The sequence below is a fragment of the Perissodus microlepis genome, chromosome 1 (genome assembly GCF_051167445.1).
Source record: "Perissodus microlepis isolate ML-2025 ecotype Zambia chromosome 1, ASM5116744v1, whole genome shotgun sequence".
NCBI classification, from domain to species: domain Eukaryota; kingdom Metazoa; phylum Chordata; class Actinopteri; order Cichliformes; family Cichlidae; genus Perissodus; species Perissodus microlepis.
In genome coordinates, this window is record NC_140461.1 from 15,873,577 (window position 1) to 15,892,326 (window position 18,750).

The window sequence follows — 18,750 nt, forward strand, 5'->3', positions numbered from 1 at the left end:
CCGTGAAAGGTCTATTAAACTGCACACAAAATAATTTATATGAAGGCAAACCTGCCTTACATCATAGGTTAAAATCCTGCCTCTGGATCACATTGCAGTACTCCTTATGGCAAGTTTCTGCTATTACATCTAAGGAAATGCATAGAGCTGATGCAAATTGAAAAGTTAAATGTGAAAAGTCCTCAGTGTCTGGTAAAATAGTTTTTTGGCTGCTTTGGCTGAGTTAAAGCAAGTCTATGTGATCTCCTTTTTAATAAATAAAAGGTGTAAAACTAAACAGTGATAAAGGCTCGTCCATTTCCAGAATTTTGTTTATCCCATCAGTTAAAAAGTCTTTCAGTGAAAGAAAGAAAGCTGTTGTTTGCAACTGTCTTCCTCATTCCTTCCTCAAAACCAGGAATAGCTGAGATTTGCATTTCATAGGCTTTACAGCATTATTTTTTAACACAGAACATAAAAACACAAAAAGAAAAGGTTTTCAAGTAAGGATGGACTTTAAATTCCAACTTGAAGAGGTGAGCACATGCCTCTTTTTTTAAAATTCTCAAGAACCGCTAGGTGTTAGTTCTCACAGTTGGAGTTATCTTGTTTGTACATCGTGGCTAGACTATAATCACATATTGAAAAATACTCAGAATCCACTTTCATCTCACTGCAAAAGGAGGTATGAAGGCAAATTTAATAAGTTTCCCGTTGGCATAAAAGGATGCATGCATCCCTCTAAAACTGCTAAATTTCCGTGATAGGATGTAAAATAATATCCTGAAACTAGACACTGCATCCATCTTTCTTTCCTTTCTTTCCTTTCTTTCAGTGGGTCAAAGTGGTCTCGCTGGTGATGTTTGTCCGGATCCTGGAGTTCCCGAAAACGGCAAGAGGATGGGCTCTACTTTCCAGTAAGTGAAGCTGTATTTTGTTTTTAGACTCACCTCTTGAGTCTAAATGTTGTTGTTTCACATGCAGAAATCAGACTGACCTAGAAAGGTCCCAGGTCTTTTGTTGCAATACATTACATTAGCTAACCTGGCACAAGCCATCAAATCATTTGGCTGACATGTGAGTACAGGGATGTTTCCTCAGTGTTTGTTTATTTTCTGCTTGGTTTGAGTTGTTGAAGCATTTTAATTCATAAGTCAGAACAGATTGGCAGTTGGCCACAAAATACTTGTGGTAAACCAGTTAAGTTCTCAGTTTTAATGAAAAAACCTAAATGAGCTCTGCCTACCATGCTCTGCTTTTCCTTAACCTGTCTATTCTACATACACGTTTGATAATGGTCAATACATAAGGAGAGTAAAACTTCTTTAACTAGGTTTAATGACTCCTCTGTACTGTTCTCTCACTTCAAGCGATAACAGCAGTGTTGTAGTTGGCTGACAAAATTGATCACTGTGTGAGGAACATCTAGTTCTTCTTCATTTTCCGGGAGACTGAAGTGTTTTGTGGTTTATGCATCATTATAAATAATGTATGTCCATTGGAGATGTGTTGTTAGAACATGTGCTTTTTAGATGCAAATCACCATATGTAACTGGGTTGAAACCTACTTGGAAAAACACAAAAAATTGTACAAACAGATGTTTTGTTTAGTGTTTGCTTCACCAGCCGCCCCTACATCAAGAAGTGTCACCTACAGGAAAACAAATTATTAGCAAAAAATTTAATCCTGCAAATTCAGATGTAATCCAGATGTCCCCATCTCATTAAATATGCAAACACACAAACAATAGTAAAGGGGGGCATGTAAGTAGCATGTTAAATGTATGGGACATGTACTTAAATCACCTCTTTTATGTGAAATCAATTCATGACTCTTCATAACTGTATCAACTTTAAAGCTATGACAGAAGAATCAATTCAGAATTAGTTTTCTGCCTGTGGAATCTAACTACCAAACAGCTCTAGCAGCAAATATTCCTACTGCAGTTCAGCTCGAGTTGGGCCGATAGCTTTTTGGGCAATGACATAATTCTCTGAAGTATTGATTAGAGTCCAGGTTCACTTGTTCTACAGCTGAACTGTTGTATGAAAAACATTCTCACAACATTTAGCCCTGTCAAAGCGCTTTCAAAGAGGTGGGTGTTAAAGTCTACAGTCAATATTTTTTAATCACATCACCTTCGGTTTACATCACGGTCCAAACAATCAAGAACCTGAATATCAGATTAGACTTAGAAACCAAGATAAAAGTGTGGAGAAGGAAATAAATCATCCAAAGCATACAACGTTATCGATCAAACATGGTTCAGTTTTTTGGCATTTCATGGCTGCCAGTGGAATCTGGCCATTAGTGTTTATTGATGACGTGACTGCCGATAGAAGTAGCAGGACGAATTCTGAAGTGTATAGGACTATACTCTCTGCTCAGATTCAGACAAATACTGTGAAACTGATTGGACAGTGTTCATAGTGCACATGAATGATGACCCAAAGCATACTGCAAGAGCAACCCAAGAGTTTCTTGAGGCAAAGAAATCGGATATTCTTCCATTGCCAAGTCAGCGACCTAATCTCAAACCAACAGGTGATTTTTAGTTTCTGAAGACAAAACTGAAGGTGGCTGGAGTAAAGGACTAACAGAATATCTAAATTGCATTTCATCTCAAATGCAGAATATGTTGTTGTTCATGGGTTCTGGACTTCAGCCTGTCAATGACTGCATTTTTTTTTTTTTTTTTTTAGGGGAAAACTACAAAATTGCTCTATTATCCAAAAACATATGGACGTAGGCGTTTGAAGGGATAGAATATAGACGTATTAGAATCGTTTCCACACACACACACACACACACACACACATATATATATATATATATATATATATATATATATATATATATATATTTAAATGTTCTTTCAGCTTTGTTTTCAATTCTTTTTGTAAAATCTGTAAATACATAAGCAAGATGGAGCATGAAATTCCCAGTATTTCATGCTAATGCTTGCAAAGTTTAACTTTTTTTTAAAGTTCTTTGAACATGCTGCTGTGTCTTTACCCTCACCTCAGTCATTAGCTGGTAACCTTCAGTGTTTGGAACAGCTTTGTAGGTGAGAGGAAGGCCATAGAAATCATCCTCATTTTGAATGAACCTTTATTTCCTTTGTCTGATGTACACAATACATAAAATTCAGCTGTTACACAGAGATTTAGGCTTATAGTACAGTCTTTATATTTGAATACAGTAAGTTCAGCAATCAGCAATGCCACGTATATGTCACGATGGCTGTGGCTTTTCAGCTTCTCTCATTTCATGAGTGCAGCTTATGTTATTCAAACTCAAGTCTCCTTACAGAAAAGTGAATTAATGAACACGTCTACATTTAACAGCATAATGAAAGACTGCCTTATTATTTCCTAATGACCCTAATGAGTCAGTTATTATAAGGCATATTCTTCAGTGTCTTGCTATTGGCCTTATATTCTCATTTGAGGAATATAAGAAATGTAACAGACATATCTCATATAGCTCTATCCTTTGATAAATGTGTATCACACTAGTTTATAATGTGCTGCCCCTTTATTCAAGAAAATAATGTAAACCTCATTCATTTCACTCTGTTGTTCAAATGTAGTCCTGTTTTCAGCTCAATTAAAGGCTGGTTTAGCTACTTCTGTAGTATTATTTATACTGGAGTTTTTCCAAGAGTTAGGAGACATGTTGACACACTTTGCAGTTCCTTTTTGACCTAATAGACAATTTTTTGTCCTATTTTATGACCACTATACTATTTCTTTATGGCTTTAATGAAGGAGTTATATGATTGCAAAATACTGTATATGGCATAGCTTACATTCTGTCCTATAAAAACATTTTCACGTAACAACAGTCTTGTGCAAGATATAGAAAGTTGCACAAGTTTTCTATTAAGTTTATTTCATACAATACAGGCTATGCTTTAGACTATTCTAATCGAAGTAATAAAGGCATGAAGGAGTAGTACAGTAGGGGTAAAGTAGGATAAAAAATACAAATCTAAACAATTGCAAAACTGCTAAAAAATTATTGGGCTTTTAATTTTTCATCCTTCTTAGGTGTTGCTTTAATGCATCCAGGAATTATGTAAATAATGTAACAGCACAGAGAAGATTCGGGAAAGGACTGCAAAATGTAACAAAGAGAGTATACTGAGAGAACAGTGGGCAGGAGAAAGCTTGAAAGCACTGAAGAGTGATGGCCCTAAATACAGAAAATGTTAGGCTGTTGAGCAGGAGAGAGACAGAGATCTGAAGATGTTCCTCGGACTAATAGAGAACAAATGGTAAGGAGGGGAAGTAAACATGTGGAGTATTCTTCAGTTTTTCTTTGAAGTAAAGAATATGTTTGTATTGAATGAACAATAATAGCTCTGATATGTACGGCTAGATAAATATTTTGTTTCTAAAAATGTTTTTTATTTGAGATATTCTATTTTTCACTGGAACAATTTTCCTGTGAATTTATGCTCGATAACGTGAAATGACAAGGCAGAATCACTCATTTACCAAAGTATCAGACCTTTTTGGCAGATATGTGTTGAATGATGTTAGCAAAAAAACAGCTTTGAACAAGACTAATATTTAATGAAGTGTAAAGAATTGATTGACAGATAACAAAAAGGATGCATCTAAAATAGATAAGAAATACCTTTTAGCTAGCTTAGGTGTAGCTAAATAAGTGTAAGAGTTATTGCAGTCTGAAGGCATATGTAAACATGAAATGTAGATGAAGTCATTTCCCAAACCTACAGTGCTGCCATGAGCAGACTGCCATTAAGATTCTTGAAATAGGAAACATTTAAAACCACCTTGACTTTTCCTATTGTTGACTATATGAACAAACGGAGTAACACGAGGGGGAAGCTCATTGGTCAGGGGAACATGTGAGAATCTATTGCAGGAAAACCATCGCATAAACACTCAATCAATGAGGCATTTATGTTGGAGTAGTTAGACAAAAACCACAAAAAGGACATAAGGGTGTCATTTGAGTTTGGCAAACTTCTTTTAAAGGTCTCTGTGCACTTTTAAACGTTAAACATTAAACGTTTCTCTAGTCTGATAACAAACACAGAATTCACAGAGGTCCTTGAAAATAATCTGCTCTGAAGTGAATGACCCTGACATATTAATAAGAGTTTACATTTCGCTGTGACCTGAACCATGCGTCAGAGACAGTGATGGGGGTGCGGCTTTCTATGCAAGTGTCTAGGTCAAGCCGCCTAAATATGCTGCGTTTGGACATTTTTTTTATCCCAATCTGATTTACATTTGCAAAAATTTCACTTTGGTCTTGTGGGTTGTTGATCAACTTACCTATAAATCCTAGAAAAAAATCACTATCCATCCTGTCAGTGCGACTGCATTTGATGTAGTCTTTATAGATGTCGTTAGATTGTACTGCACAGTACCCCTGCGACAAGCTCCAAGCTTGCTTGCACTGCGTGTCCCACTTCTAGGACAGACTGGCAAGGAAAGTTTCAAGTCTTGGCCGGTAAACAAGGACTCAGTGGATACGGGGATTTTTAAATTATTCACTCAATGGTGTCAGTCACCTACACTAATCAGTACAAAGGGACACATTATTCCGTTTAATCAGGAGTGAGCTATTATAAAATTATGATCTCTCCCTGGGACTCATCCACTTACCATCAGTGGCAGGTGAAATGTAACGTGCTCAATTTTCACCATTTTCTGAAAATATTTTCAGGCCAAAAAAATTTAAACGATAATCATCTTTTAATCTCTGAATCCTGCTGGTCTTCTTTGCTGGTAGATAGTATGACTTCACTAACTCTCTTGCCATTAATGGAGTTGTTTGAGTTAGTGAAATAGCATTACCTCCTTCTGCGTGTGTGTCTCTAAGCATTTATGTGCAAGTGTGTGCATGCTTGTTGGCAAGGATGTCTTTGGTGTTTTTATCTAATCATCATTAAGCACTGAGCTACATGAGGTGGAACTGAATTGTGGTTTGGTGAAGTGAAACAGGGCTAATAGGACAACATACTGTAGAATGGGGTTTTAAATTTCTGGGGACGTACAAGATCGCTGTCACTTAGCATGTTTGCGATGTTTTGTTTAATAGAAAAACAATATGTAACTATGAGAGGAAGATTTTAGTTCTTTTCAAGGTAAATAGTGAGCGTCAGGATAAAAGTCATATCCATCAAAGCATCACAAAACTGGTGAAAGCTGTGGCAGAAGTGAATGACCTAACTCAATGTAACAAAGACAGTAAACAGAAAGATTTGGCCTGGCTGTACGACTCTACAGTGTTTAACAACAGGGCTGAGCCAATGAACATCCAAAACTCCACGTTGTGAATGTTTGGCCAGGTGGTAGACTGTGGTGTGTGTCAGCAGGGAGGAGACATTAAGCTTTACAGACAAGACACCATGCAGATTTCCACTTAGATGGCTCGATGTCCCTCTCCCATGTTAGACAGCAGGGTGTTGGAGAAAATGCGAAAACAAGAATCATCAGAACAAATGATAAGAGAGGATAGAGAGAAGACATGACAAGCTGAGAACAGAGAAGCAAAAGAGAGCAAAAGAAAGCAGATGACAGAGGAAAAACATGTTACAGTACAGTTACAAAAGCATCTTACAGGAAGAGAGGAGTTACAGAGCCCGACCACTGATCTAGAATGATCATGCCCTATTTGTCAGGGATCTAACAGCCACCTCATCTTCTATACCATGAATAGCATTCGTACATCATTTGAACTGAAAGAGTCCATTTTTCTGGTGATTTAAGGGCGTTTTTCTCAAGTCTTTACACTTTTAACTGACAATGATTTTGGGGTATCAGTCAGAACTGGACTCAGAGCACCTCGTCTTACTTTTTTTGACAAGCGTTTTTAATTTTGTGTCCCTTTATATAGAGTTGGCTCCAGCGTCCAGTTCAGTTGTGATGACAGCTACGTACTACAGGGATCCAAAAGTATCACCTGTCAACGAGTCACTGACACACTGGCAGCCTGGAGTGACCACAGACCCATCTGCAGAAGTAAGTCCCACCTGCCATTCAACTCAAACCAAATCATGTAGCTATTTCATACAAATAGCTTATATAATCATAGTAGCGCTTATCATCATCATTATAATAACAGCTCATATGTTATATGTTTTACAAAGTGGATCTGTTAAATAAGGTAATGGTTATGTGTTGCCATTTGATCATTATTTTTTAATCAGTAATTTAGATTAATAAAAGATTTGTTTGCAACCCTTAAACCCTTTTTAAGCATAATTTGTTAACAGTTACTACCTTAAGAAATGTCTTCAGATTTGTCACAAATATTTAGATCGGATTAGATTTCCTATGGTCAAAATATTGATATCATTAAAAAACAAATTTTCACCAATATTCATACCAATTTTTAAGCAAGTGTCTAATGGGATAAAATGATCAAAATGATCCATATGTACCATTCAAAAAGTGAGCACCTAAATGGAGGCTGAACACTGTGTGATGACAAATAAAAGAGATGTTTCGCTTCTCATTTCCACAGTGATCGTTTCACTTGTGAATATAGCTGTAATCATAGCACAGCTGTTATGTTAAACTTGTTTATGGTAATTTTGAAAAGTGTGGCTGTTTTTACTTTAAAATAAGCTTAAATATACCTGGAATAAAACAGCAACATAACTTGTTAAAAGAGGCTTACACCATTCATTTTACTTTAATCAGTTAATATACAGATAGAGGATACATAATCGTTTTTCAAATTAATAAATGAAAGTCAATGAAGCTACAAGATTAAAAAGGTAAATAACAGCCAAGTTTCCCAAGTTTTGTATTTTCTTAGAGGGTTAAAATCAAGAAGCTCTAATGCTGACTAATGTGTTCAAAAATCACACGATAGTTAATATTAACCTTGGACCTGAGAATGATGTAAAGAGCTGGAGATGCAGGGGAAGTGTGAGCCTGATTACCTCAGATTCAGTGATATGTTCAAGGACACTTTTGTGTGCACTTTGGGTGACCTAGAGGTTAAATTATCAACAAGTTTTACCAACTATTATTGCCCCAGAGGTCTGCATTCAAAAATATGACCTGTCTTTAATCAGCAGCACCACCACTGTAGCAATGAAACTAGGATTACATTTTCATCATTAGCAAAAGCAGAAGTCAGTAATCCTAATGTGTTTTTAATAGTTTTTGGATAACAGTGGAATTGCACAGGAATTGCATGGCGGTGATGTGTTAGCATTATTAGGATAAGGCCACACAGGCACAGCTATGGTCACACTAATTATTTGTTCCTCAGAGTGTCAGATTGTTGATGAAAACGAGGAGATCTTTAAGCAGATCTTTTATAATACTCCTCTAAAGCCATGCCGCAATAGTTAATCCTGGTCCCATACCTCTGAATCTGTCTCCAGATCTCTAATTTTGTCAGCAATTAAAATGGTATGGTGTTGCACTGATTGCTGTTTCTGTTAGTCAATATTAACTTTGCATGTAGGATTAGGCATAGGCACTTCATCTTGTTTGTGTGTGTCAGAGCCATAAAAATGGTGCCAGGAATTGTAAGTCAGGTTAACAAAATAACACCTCTTAAATCAGCTTAGCGTGAAAAAAACGAGTTGTTCCTAGCAATCACTACCAGAGCTTCCATAGCGACTGACATTGGCAGCTGAGCGATAATCCAGTGTATTCCCTATTTGTAATAATATCTTACATAAAGATATTGTCTCATGATTTTCACAAGCTTTGAATAGTTATGTTGTTTTGGGGTATTTGCAGATGCTAAATCTATATTATTATGGACATATCATAAATAATATTAGCTCGGATTATGTTTTATTATTTGTTAATGTGTAAAAATTATGATTCACTTTCTGACTGAGTGACTAAATAAATAAATGTATGAGTGGTGGCGCAATGACGCAGGGGATCTCGCTGCCTGCATGTTTACCGACAGTATCCTGTTGGACTTATTATTTTACAATAAAAAGGGAGACAGCTAACATAGACACCCAAGTGTGTGCGCGCAAATACACTTACAAACACACTTGCACTTGCAGCTAGTGTCCAGTGGACAATGTCACACAGCTGATAGTTGCTGCAATATTTGCCTTGAGCTGTGTGTGTGTTTGATGGGCAGACAGTCCTAGCGCTCAGACACAGACTGTAGGGTCCCTGTCACATTGTGTTAAACTTTTGATGTGTGTGGTTATGTGCACATGTGTGAATATGTAATTTGTGACTACATGTCTGTCTGTGGCTGCAGGAACCCGCCTGGAATCATGATACTGGCTACTTCTGATGGTTAGAAAAAGTAGGGGTTTCTTGAAAAGCTTATCTGGAATATTCTTTTTACTATTTATATTTACATAAATACTATGTATAACTTATTTTACAAGATTTTTAATTCATACTCGAACAATATGAAAATGTTCAAATATGAACGAATGAACAATAAATCATCAATTAAGGGGAAAAAAACACAATAAAGTATTCTTAATAGGAGAATTTAACATCATTTTTCATTATGTAAAACAAATAAATTGACATGAGACTCAAAAAATGTTTTATAAATAGCTCAGTGACTACATGGGTGAAGCATTTGTTCATGCTGAAGTCTCAAAACATTACTCAGAACATCACCAATATAACCTCCAAGTGATAACAAAATAAATAATAAAAACACAGTTATAGAAAATATGAATTTAAATGCTTAGGACACTCTGAGATTAGTGTGTTCTTGTTGTAAACCACATTGCACAGTACAGTATTACTGACAAACACATATTTACTCCAGTACAGCCATTCCCAAACTGTGCACAATTTTAAATTTTGACATTTTCCACAGGGTTTTCAAAACTTTGATTAAGTCTAATTACCATGATAATATATTTACTTCATTTCATTTTAATAGAATTTTCTGATGATTTGGCGGTTAGGTCAATTTTCAACCTTAAAGCAAATGCTCCAATTTAACTCCTTTCCAACAAAAATTACTTATAATAGACACTTAAAAAAGGTTTTCACAGAACTATACAAACCTATGAAAAACCACCCTTACAGCCATATGCTGTGAACAAAATTCCCCTGATTATTTCATCATTAGCAAGTATGACAACCTCTACAAAAGCAAATGCTTTAGCAGTTTGCTGGTGATGATTTGGGCTTGTTATGTAGCTATTAGACATGGGCACCATGCAGTCAGTTTAGTGGACCATAAACTATGTATACAAATGTATTCTAACCAAATGTGAGGCCATATGTCTCATTGCTAGAGTTTGGCTGAACCTAAGTGATGCAAATGGAAAATGATCCTAAGCACAGAAGCAAATCTACAACAGAAAGAAAATAAATCATGGTGTCACAATAATCCAGTCAAACTGTGGACCTCAGCCTGAAATGCTGTGGCAGAACTTTCAGAGAGCTGTGCATAAAAGGAAGCCAATAAAGTGAAGCAACACTGTGGGTCAAAACTCTTCTGCAACAATGTGAGAGACTGATAAAATCATACAGAAAACAATTACATCACATTTTGCTGCTGAAGGTTGTTCTAGAAGCTACTGAATCATGAGATATACTCAGATTTTTTTAGGATTGCCTTTGAGACGACCAAACCTTGGTCCGATATATGAAAATTGCTACTTTTTTAATTATGGCTTTTTAAATTTTGTTTCCAAAATAAGTGTAAACATTTAACGTTTCACATCTAACTACAAAATTCACATTTTTAAATATTGTTTAGATACTATAGAAAAACATCAGCAGCTTACCTATAGTACCTACTCAGCTCACCAGGGGGCAGTGGCTGACACTTTGACGATCACTACTGTTGTCTCTGTTTTTTCTTTTTTGTTGTTATTGTTGTTGTTGTCACAGAATCTCTTTTAGAATTATCCTCAAGGCATTCTTAGTAGCTCATTTCAGTTGAATTGTGGAGTGACATTGACTGTGAATGTTGGTTTTACTCAATATGCATTATATTTATTATTCATTTAGTGAAGCTGTAAATGGGGCATTTTTTCTCATTTCGTAAAAGACTTTTGCAGTAATGTCAAAATATGGAACAACCTTCTTTCTTACTTTTGATTAAATATAGAGTACTTTATAAGGAAAATCTCAACTGAAGAACAGCATTTCCACAACAATACAAGACTGCATGAACTGGCACCAGATAGAAGCTGTGAATCCAGACTTTATTTTAAACACAAATATTTGTTTTTACAGGGGTATATCAATACAAATGAACAAAGTGAGATAAGAAGAAGAAATCGAGATCAGTAGTCTGTTACAAGCAAGTAGAGGTTAAAAATGTCTGTACTATAATTCCTGTGCATTGTATTATTTTGTGTGATCACTCTCTTGGGATTCAAACCCATGAGCCTCTCTCATTCTCTACTGAGACTTAACTGTTAATTAGAACCTAGTCTCTGAGATGAATCGCCATGAATGTGTTTCTGTGTGAGCGTGTAGCTGTGTGTATCACTGTGTGGTTCAGCTCTCCTTTCTAATTAACAGGCAGATCAGTCATCTGAGGTCCTCCTCTCTCTCCCTTTCTCTCCTTGTATTTTCCACGTCTCTCTCTCTCGTGCCGCTTGCCCTTCCTCCTTTCCTTTCTTTTCATATTCTTTCTTACATTTTTTCACCCTCTACTCTTTTTCTATCTTTTTCTGACATCTGCCTCTGATGTCTCTCAACTTATCTGTAATTAAAACCTCCTTAAACCGCTTATGCTCCTGTGACACAGGCTTTCTTTCCCTCTAATAGGAGTGAACAGTTTTAATCATTATGATTTAAGTTATTTTTGCCGTTTTAGTATAACTACAAGGAGTTGTAAGGTACGTTGGTCACATGCTCCGTAGCAAACTGTCCTAATAGTTTCTATATTCTACATCGCTAGTATACTATAAAGTAGGGGTGGGGGAAAAAATCGATACTGTGTAGTATCGTGATATTTTGTTTGCTAATAATGTATCGATACAGGGACAGCAGAAATCGATATTTTGTTACAAAAAAAGTTTTTGTGGACTGGAACTCTGACTTCAGAGCATGTTGATCAGCTCCTTTTTCTGAGCAAGAATCCTGACATTCCTTCACTGTCCAAATGTGTTTAACTTTTTTTTTGGCAGCAATAAACATGACAGTTTACTTATTTTCATTTAAGACATGTTTTATTTTAATTAAGTTTAAAACTTTTTTATTTAATGTAAAATTAAATTTTGTTTTAATTTACTTTCAAATTCTTCAGTTGCTGAAGGGGCTGCATAGTTTTCACAAATTGCATAGTTTAGAATAGCTATAATTGTACCAGATGGTTGCATTCAGTTAAGTTGGACTAGACTGTAATACAAACCGTTCAGTTTGTCAACAATAAAACTGACTGAAATGAGAGAAAGACTGAGTGTGAGACTTTGATATTAGATAAAATTAATATTGATAAAGTTTACCTTTATGTACAGAATCTGAATATCACAAAATATTTTTAAAAAAATTGCAATAATATCGTATCGTATCGTAAGTATTGTGATAATATCGTATCGTGGGATGTATGGTGATTCCCACCTCTACTATAAAGGAACACCCAAATTTAGACTAAGATGATTCCTTGACCTCTCTTCTTGCAGATACAGGGTGTTTGTGTGTGTGTGTGTGTGTGTGTGTGTGTGTGTGTGTGTGTGTGTGTGTGTGTGTGTGTGTGTGTGTGTCTGTGTCTTTCTCATCCAAAAATTAATTTCTTTGAGACATGAAAGGATGTCTCAAGGTTCAACGTTTCATGTTGACTGTCTTTAAAATATCGACCACAGGTTGGCCTTTGGCCATGTTTAAGCAGCTGATGTATGCACTGTGAATGAAAAGATGTTATGATGTCTTTCAGACATACTCAAAAATATACCTGTTCCAATCTGTATCCTAGTTTCTTTACATTTTAAAGAAGTGAGATCTTTAAGACATAAAGACTCCTCTTTCAGGGCGTTGTAGTGAGAAGAAAGATACTAAATTCAATTCTAGATTTAATGGGGAGCCAAGGAAAAAAAACCTAATACAGAAGTATAATCTCTATTTCTGCTCCCATTAAGACTTTTGCAGTCATGTCTTGGATCAAATTAAAGCTTTTCTAGGACCTATTAGGACAACTGGAAGATAAGGAATTGCAGAAGTCCCAAACAGAAGGCGTAAATGCATTACATACTTGTTCAACATCCCTTTGAGACAGGATGTTCCTACTTTTGTCTTTAATCTGCACATAAAAATCTTTGGGATTTGTTTAATATTTCAAATTAATCCACACTGTAGCACTGGAGGCCAAGGTGATACTAAAAGTTGGCACAATGGGAATTTGGACAAGTAAAAAGGAAATATGTTAAGTAATTGGAGAATTAGTAAAATAATGATATTATTCCTGTGGGCATTTGCTGTTTGTGAAAAGTGTTATATAAAGGGAAGAAATTTGGATTGATCTGGTTATAAATTACTATTATTAATTAAAATTCTATTCACACAAATCCACACACATAGGTCTAAAGTCAGTGTAAACCAGGGGTGGGCAACTCCAGGCCTCGAGGGCCGGTGTCCCTGCAGGTTTTAGATGTGTCCTTGAACCAACACAGCTGATTTAAATGGCTAAATTAGCTCCTGAAGTTCTCCAGAGGCCTGGTAACGAACTAATCATGTGATTCAGGTGTGTTGACCCAAGGTGAGATCTAAAACCTGCAGGACACCGGCCCTCGAGGCCTGGAATTGCCCACCCCTGGTGTAAACAGTAAATATTATATGCTTACATTCTGTTTTTCAACATTTTGATCTCTGACACTACCTCACCTTGTTTTCATTTTGTCCTATTTCTAAAGTAAAAGGTGAATCTGCAAGCACAGTTTTGACCAGACTATAAATATTTTTTGTTGCTCCTTCTCTCTTTTGCTCTCTTCCTCTGTAGCTCGTACCTGTGGCAGTAACCTAAGAGGACCCAGAGGGGTCATAACGTCTCCCAACTACCCAGTTCAATATGAGAACAATGCCCACTGTGTGTGGGTCATCACTGCAATGGACGCTGAGAAGGTGAGCTTTTTCATTGTTTAATTTTACTAAGAGTTTTTTATTTAAAAAAAACAACATCAAAAAACTAAAACCCTGTAATCTGACAGGTGGAAAATACACATTTTATACCTGCAATATGCTTTCATCACATTGTGTTGTGATCTTAAAAGAAGAGTACTGAGTTCCATTCAACTGAAATACAATCCATGAGTGAGGTTTGAGGGACAGGATATTGCTGGGGAAAAAAATGTATGCTTATGACCCAATGTGGTGAATGTGGAAATTCAAAAGAGCAGCCGAGAGAGAAAGAAAAGACTACTGTAGTGAGCATGACTTGCAGGAAGCCACAGAAGAAACTATGACACAGTATACAAACATATTCTCTTACGTCGAGTGTTGACGAAGTTAAAGGACTGTTGTTGCAGGCTTCATTTTTGTCATTTGTTTGTGGTTTGAATTCTTTTTCAGCTGCGGTCATCACCCTAATCCCACCCCACCCGCCCCCTTCCACTTTTGTCAAAGCAACTTTGGTTCTCGAGCCATCGTTGCAGAGACATGAATAATGTATTTACCTGTGGAACAACATCTCGAGTCTATCTACGTTTTCTTTTCTTGATTCTCTTCTGTTCGTGTATTCTCATATATCATGTTTTCAGATCTTCTTCCCCTTTGTCTCCTCTGCACTCTCTGCCCTCCACTCTTTCCCTTCCCTCCCCCCTTACTCTCCACTTGCCTCTCATTTTGTCCCAACAAACGCTGAGTTCTTTGTTCTCCACTCTTTTCTCCTCATCTCTCCCCTCACCTACTCTACTCTGCACTGCTATCTTCCCATCCACTTTCTCCATCTGTCATCTGCTTTTCTCCTTTCGCTTTGATTTGTTTAAAATGTTAAGTCTGAAGATGGTGAAAGTACAGAGATGCAAGGAGAGTGAGAAGGCACAGAGCTCATTGAAAACTACAGAGAAGAGAAAGGAAGGGGAGAAAATGGGGCTGAATATTCAGCTTGCTACTTCATATCTAAAAAGCGAGCACCAGGAACAGAGAACAGGAAAAGAAAAAGGACTGAATGTCCAAGCAGGTACTTGACATGTGACATTGAAGTTTTCTCTAAAGGTGGACGGAAATGGAGTCTACTCACCTGTGAGCCTTCAAGGGAGCTGGATGGAGAAATAGTGAGATATGATTGAAGAGAGAGAAGAAAATAAAGAAAGTAGAAAGAGAAAAAGGAGTGAGAAATTGACTTTTTGTTCTCTGCTGTTGGCCATTGTGACCTTGATAGAGAGAAAAGGCAAATCTATCCATGTCTAACAACTTGTTTCTCACCGCAACATAATTCTCATATGTTCCTGTACGTTAGTGCTGATTTGTCTCTTTCACATAGCTATGCGCATCTTACGAATTTACTCATGAAATCTTATTAACACCAACATCACAATCACGAGTGGTCTTTAAAGGCTTCTCGTCAGCTTTAGAGCTGCCGTCAGCCATTCGCACTTTAAGTACTTTACAAGAAATCACACTAATCTTAACTGACGTGGCTACACAGTTTTATCACAACAAATGTACAACTGAGATTTTGCTCATTGTCAGGTGACAGATGGAAAGTCCTCCTCATGTGTTATGCATGTTACTTTAAGTTAAAAATAGAATACAGTAAAGTATTTTATGAAGAGACACATAGCCTTGGCTTATTACGGATGGGACGCTTTTTATCTGTTCTGTGCATTGCATTGGGACGTGTGTGTGTGTGTGTATTCACATGCATGTGTGTTTAAAAGGCTTGATGTTTGAGTGCACTTCAAGAATGGGCTATAATGACAGATTATCAGCTACTACAGCTGCTGGCATTTTCAGAATGTCACTATCTACATACATAAACGGGGAGACAAGGACACGAGACAAAATACAAGACAGTTACACTCTACAAGACACTGAGATAGGATGCAATTCCAAAAAAGTTGGGGTGCTGTGCAAAATGTAAATAAAAACAGAATGCAATGATTTGCAAATGTCATAAACCGATATTTTGTTCACAAAAGAACACAGAAAATGTATCGAAAGAGAAAATGTACCATTTTTAAGAAAAAACAAATAATAAGAGGTCATTTTGATTTGATGGCAGCAACACATTTCAAAACATTTAGGACTAGTTAATGTTTACCACTGTGTGGGACCCGTTACACACTTTTGGGAGAAGAATGTTGTCCCATTGTTGTCTTATGGGTGCATCTGGTTCGTGATGCACCCAGTCTTTTTAGTTAGTAAAAGGTGTGAGCTGCAGGAGGGCCAGTTCAAAACCTGGACTCCAAAATGTTGTGGTTGAAAAAGTATGGTATTGTCTTTGCTAAAATATGCAAGGATTTCCCTGAAAACGGGTTAGGGTCCTGTGTAACAGAAATAACTTCTGGTCCCATCACAGCAGGATCAAGCTTGGTCTTTGTTTTTTTTTTAATCAGGGGTTATCTTTTGTCAGGACAGCTTGCTAAAAGGCCCTTAACTTCTTTTTTTTTTAGCATGCTAACTTTTTATGTCTATGTACTATGTCTGTGTATTCCCACTTTAGCAAAGATCTTTAAGCATCACTTAATTTGTGCTTATAGGGAATGAGACAGATGATTAAACCCACCGGTTAGCATCCTGAGTGTAGGTTGCCTGGAAAAAAAGGTGTTTGTATGTTGTTTTTGTTTGTGGTGAGAATAATATATGTGAAGAAAGCAAATGAGCATGAACCAAGAGGAATAACAGTGAACTTTCTGTAGACCTTTCTTCTTTTCATCTCCTCTGCTCTTCTTCATCTTTATTCTTTCCCTCACTGTCTCTGACTTACTATTATTCTCGATGACTTCTTTCATCAATAACACGTTATAACAAAAACGTTTTTATTGAAGTGTGCGTTGCTTTTGTGACTTCTTTAAGTAGGTTTATATGCTGAAGTTCAAACAGCCAATAAGTACTGCTTGTGTATGTCATTCTGTTAAGTTTTGAATAAAAGAAGTACAATCAATACAGATTGTTATGATCTGACATCTTGTTGGCAGAAAAAGCTATTTGTGTTTTTGTGTTTGCCTGTGTTTTTATTTGTGTGAGAGTGTGCACACGCATCTGGTTGTGTGTGTTTGACTTTATGAATGCTGAATGTGTGTTTTCTGTCTGACAATTTAATTGCTAATTGCCAGAGACTGTGAAGAACACGTTGTAGGGTAAACTGTCGGCTTTCCATTGAAGAAATACCCGGGTGGGCAGCAGAAACAAGACTGAACTGTGTGTGTGTGTGTGTGTGTGTGTGTGTGTGTGTGTGTGTGTGTGTGTGTGTGTGTGTGCGCACATCTTATCGTGTGTGTCAGTCATTTGATTCATCAGTATCAAGCAGATAATTATTTTTGTTCAAATCTGCGCTATGTCTGCTCGCACACTTACACCCTGAAATGCATCATTACACATGCCCATTAAGGCTCCAATCACTGCTGTCTTTTTATTAAAGTGTGTGTGTGTGTGTGTGTGTGTGTGTTTTTATATATTGTGTACGGACTTTGAGATACTCATGCAGTCGTCTTCATCATCACTTTAGCATCGACAGGACACATTTTCTAACATCCTGTCAGATTCTGTTAACTTTTACTTGACACAGAAATTGAGGCCAATAAAGACCAATAAAAGCCTTAGCCAGAATGTGCTAAAGTCCACTCTTACTCTGCATCAGTTTGTTGTTTTGCAGGACTGCTTTTATGCTGTTTCATAACAAATACATAATACCCAGAATTCAGTGCATTATCATAATGAAGTTAGCCATAGTCAGCCAAGAAGCTGTGGCCTTGTGGTTGCTATCTTCTGATGGAGTATCAGGAAGAAATGTAGACAGTGGAACCAGGGAAGCATCAATGTTTGAGGCACTTGTAGTAGTCTTGTAATCAGTGATCATTTGGATGTCCTGCTACATGTGCTTCATGTTTCCTGGAGGAGATGAAGCGATCGTTTACTTTTTTATTTGTGGTCCCACTTTGCCAGCTTAATAAGGGTTGTGTCTTTTTGCTCTGGGTGCAACATGATCTCCCGCCCTGAAAGGAGCCCTCCTTATTGTTTCCATTCATTAAACTTCTGCTACAAACCACTACTTCTGGTTGGCATGTGTAGCAACTGACTATATTTAGTCTAAAATACTATATTTTTATATGTAGCTGTGGTGGTAGGACTATGTTGCTGCAACAGTGAAATAAGAGTGAATTCTCAATCATTAATAAAACAATATGCAGGCCATAGCTCAGAGTGGATGATCACATAGACTGGACAAAATGTATCAGTAAAGTGCAGCGTAAATAACCATCAGTGTCCATGGTAATGGAAAGACATTCACCAATAGCTGTCTAATTAGCACATTATCTCAATTCGGTGCTTTTTGCTATTCTGGCTTTTGACTGTAATTTGGCAGTCTGACTGTCCATAATTCACAGTATTAGCTCTGTCTTTGGCTCTCATTCCTGAACCTAATGCCTCTCTAGTGAAGGAGGCTGTCAGTGATGATGCATTGGTATCACAAAGTCAACCTTTTTAGTTTTTCTGCACTGGAGTCATCCGTTAGTGGTAATGCATTAATTAAAATTTATGTTGGATTTGCAATGCTAAAGTTTCTTTGTTGAAAATGCAAAAAATCCTAAACAGTAAAAGGACATTTCTGAACCCACAGCATGCTGCTGTTGGGTATTTTTCTGTTCCATCTCAAAACTCTTTGTAGAATAAATAGAGCTGGAAGGCACAAGAAGTCACAGGTGGACT

General features: G+C 36.9%; 1 protein-coding gene across 2 annotated transcripts in view; it reads left to right on the forward strand.

Annotated features, from left to right (window-relative positions):
- LOC146393616 (CUB and sushi domain-containing protein 1-like) overlaps window positions 1–18,750 on the forward strand; it is a 437,819-nt gene that overhangs the window by 256,900 nt on the left and 162,169 nt on the right. For both annotated transcript variants that reach the window (XM_084931950.1, XM_084931959.1), the window contains exons 8-10: window positions 815–896; window positions 6,860–6,984; window positions 13,880–14,001. In XM_084931950.1, coding sequence (XP_084788076.1) covers window positions 815–896; window positions 6,860–6,984; window positions 13,880–14,001 — 329 coding nt within the window. The remainder of the gene's footprint in view (window positions 1–814; window positions 897–6,859; window positions 6,985–13,879; window positions 14,002–18,750) is intronic.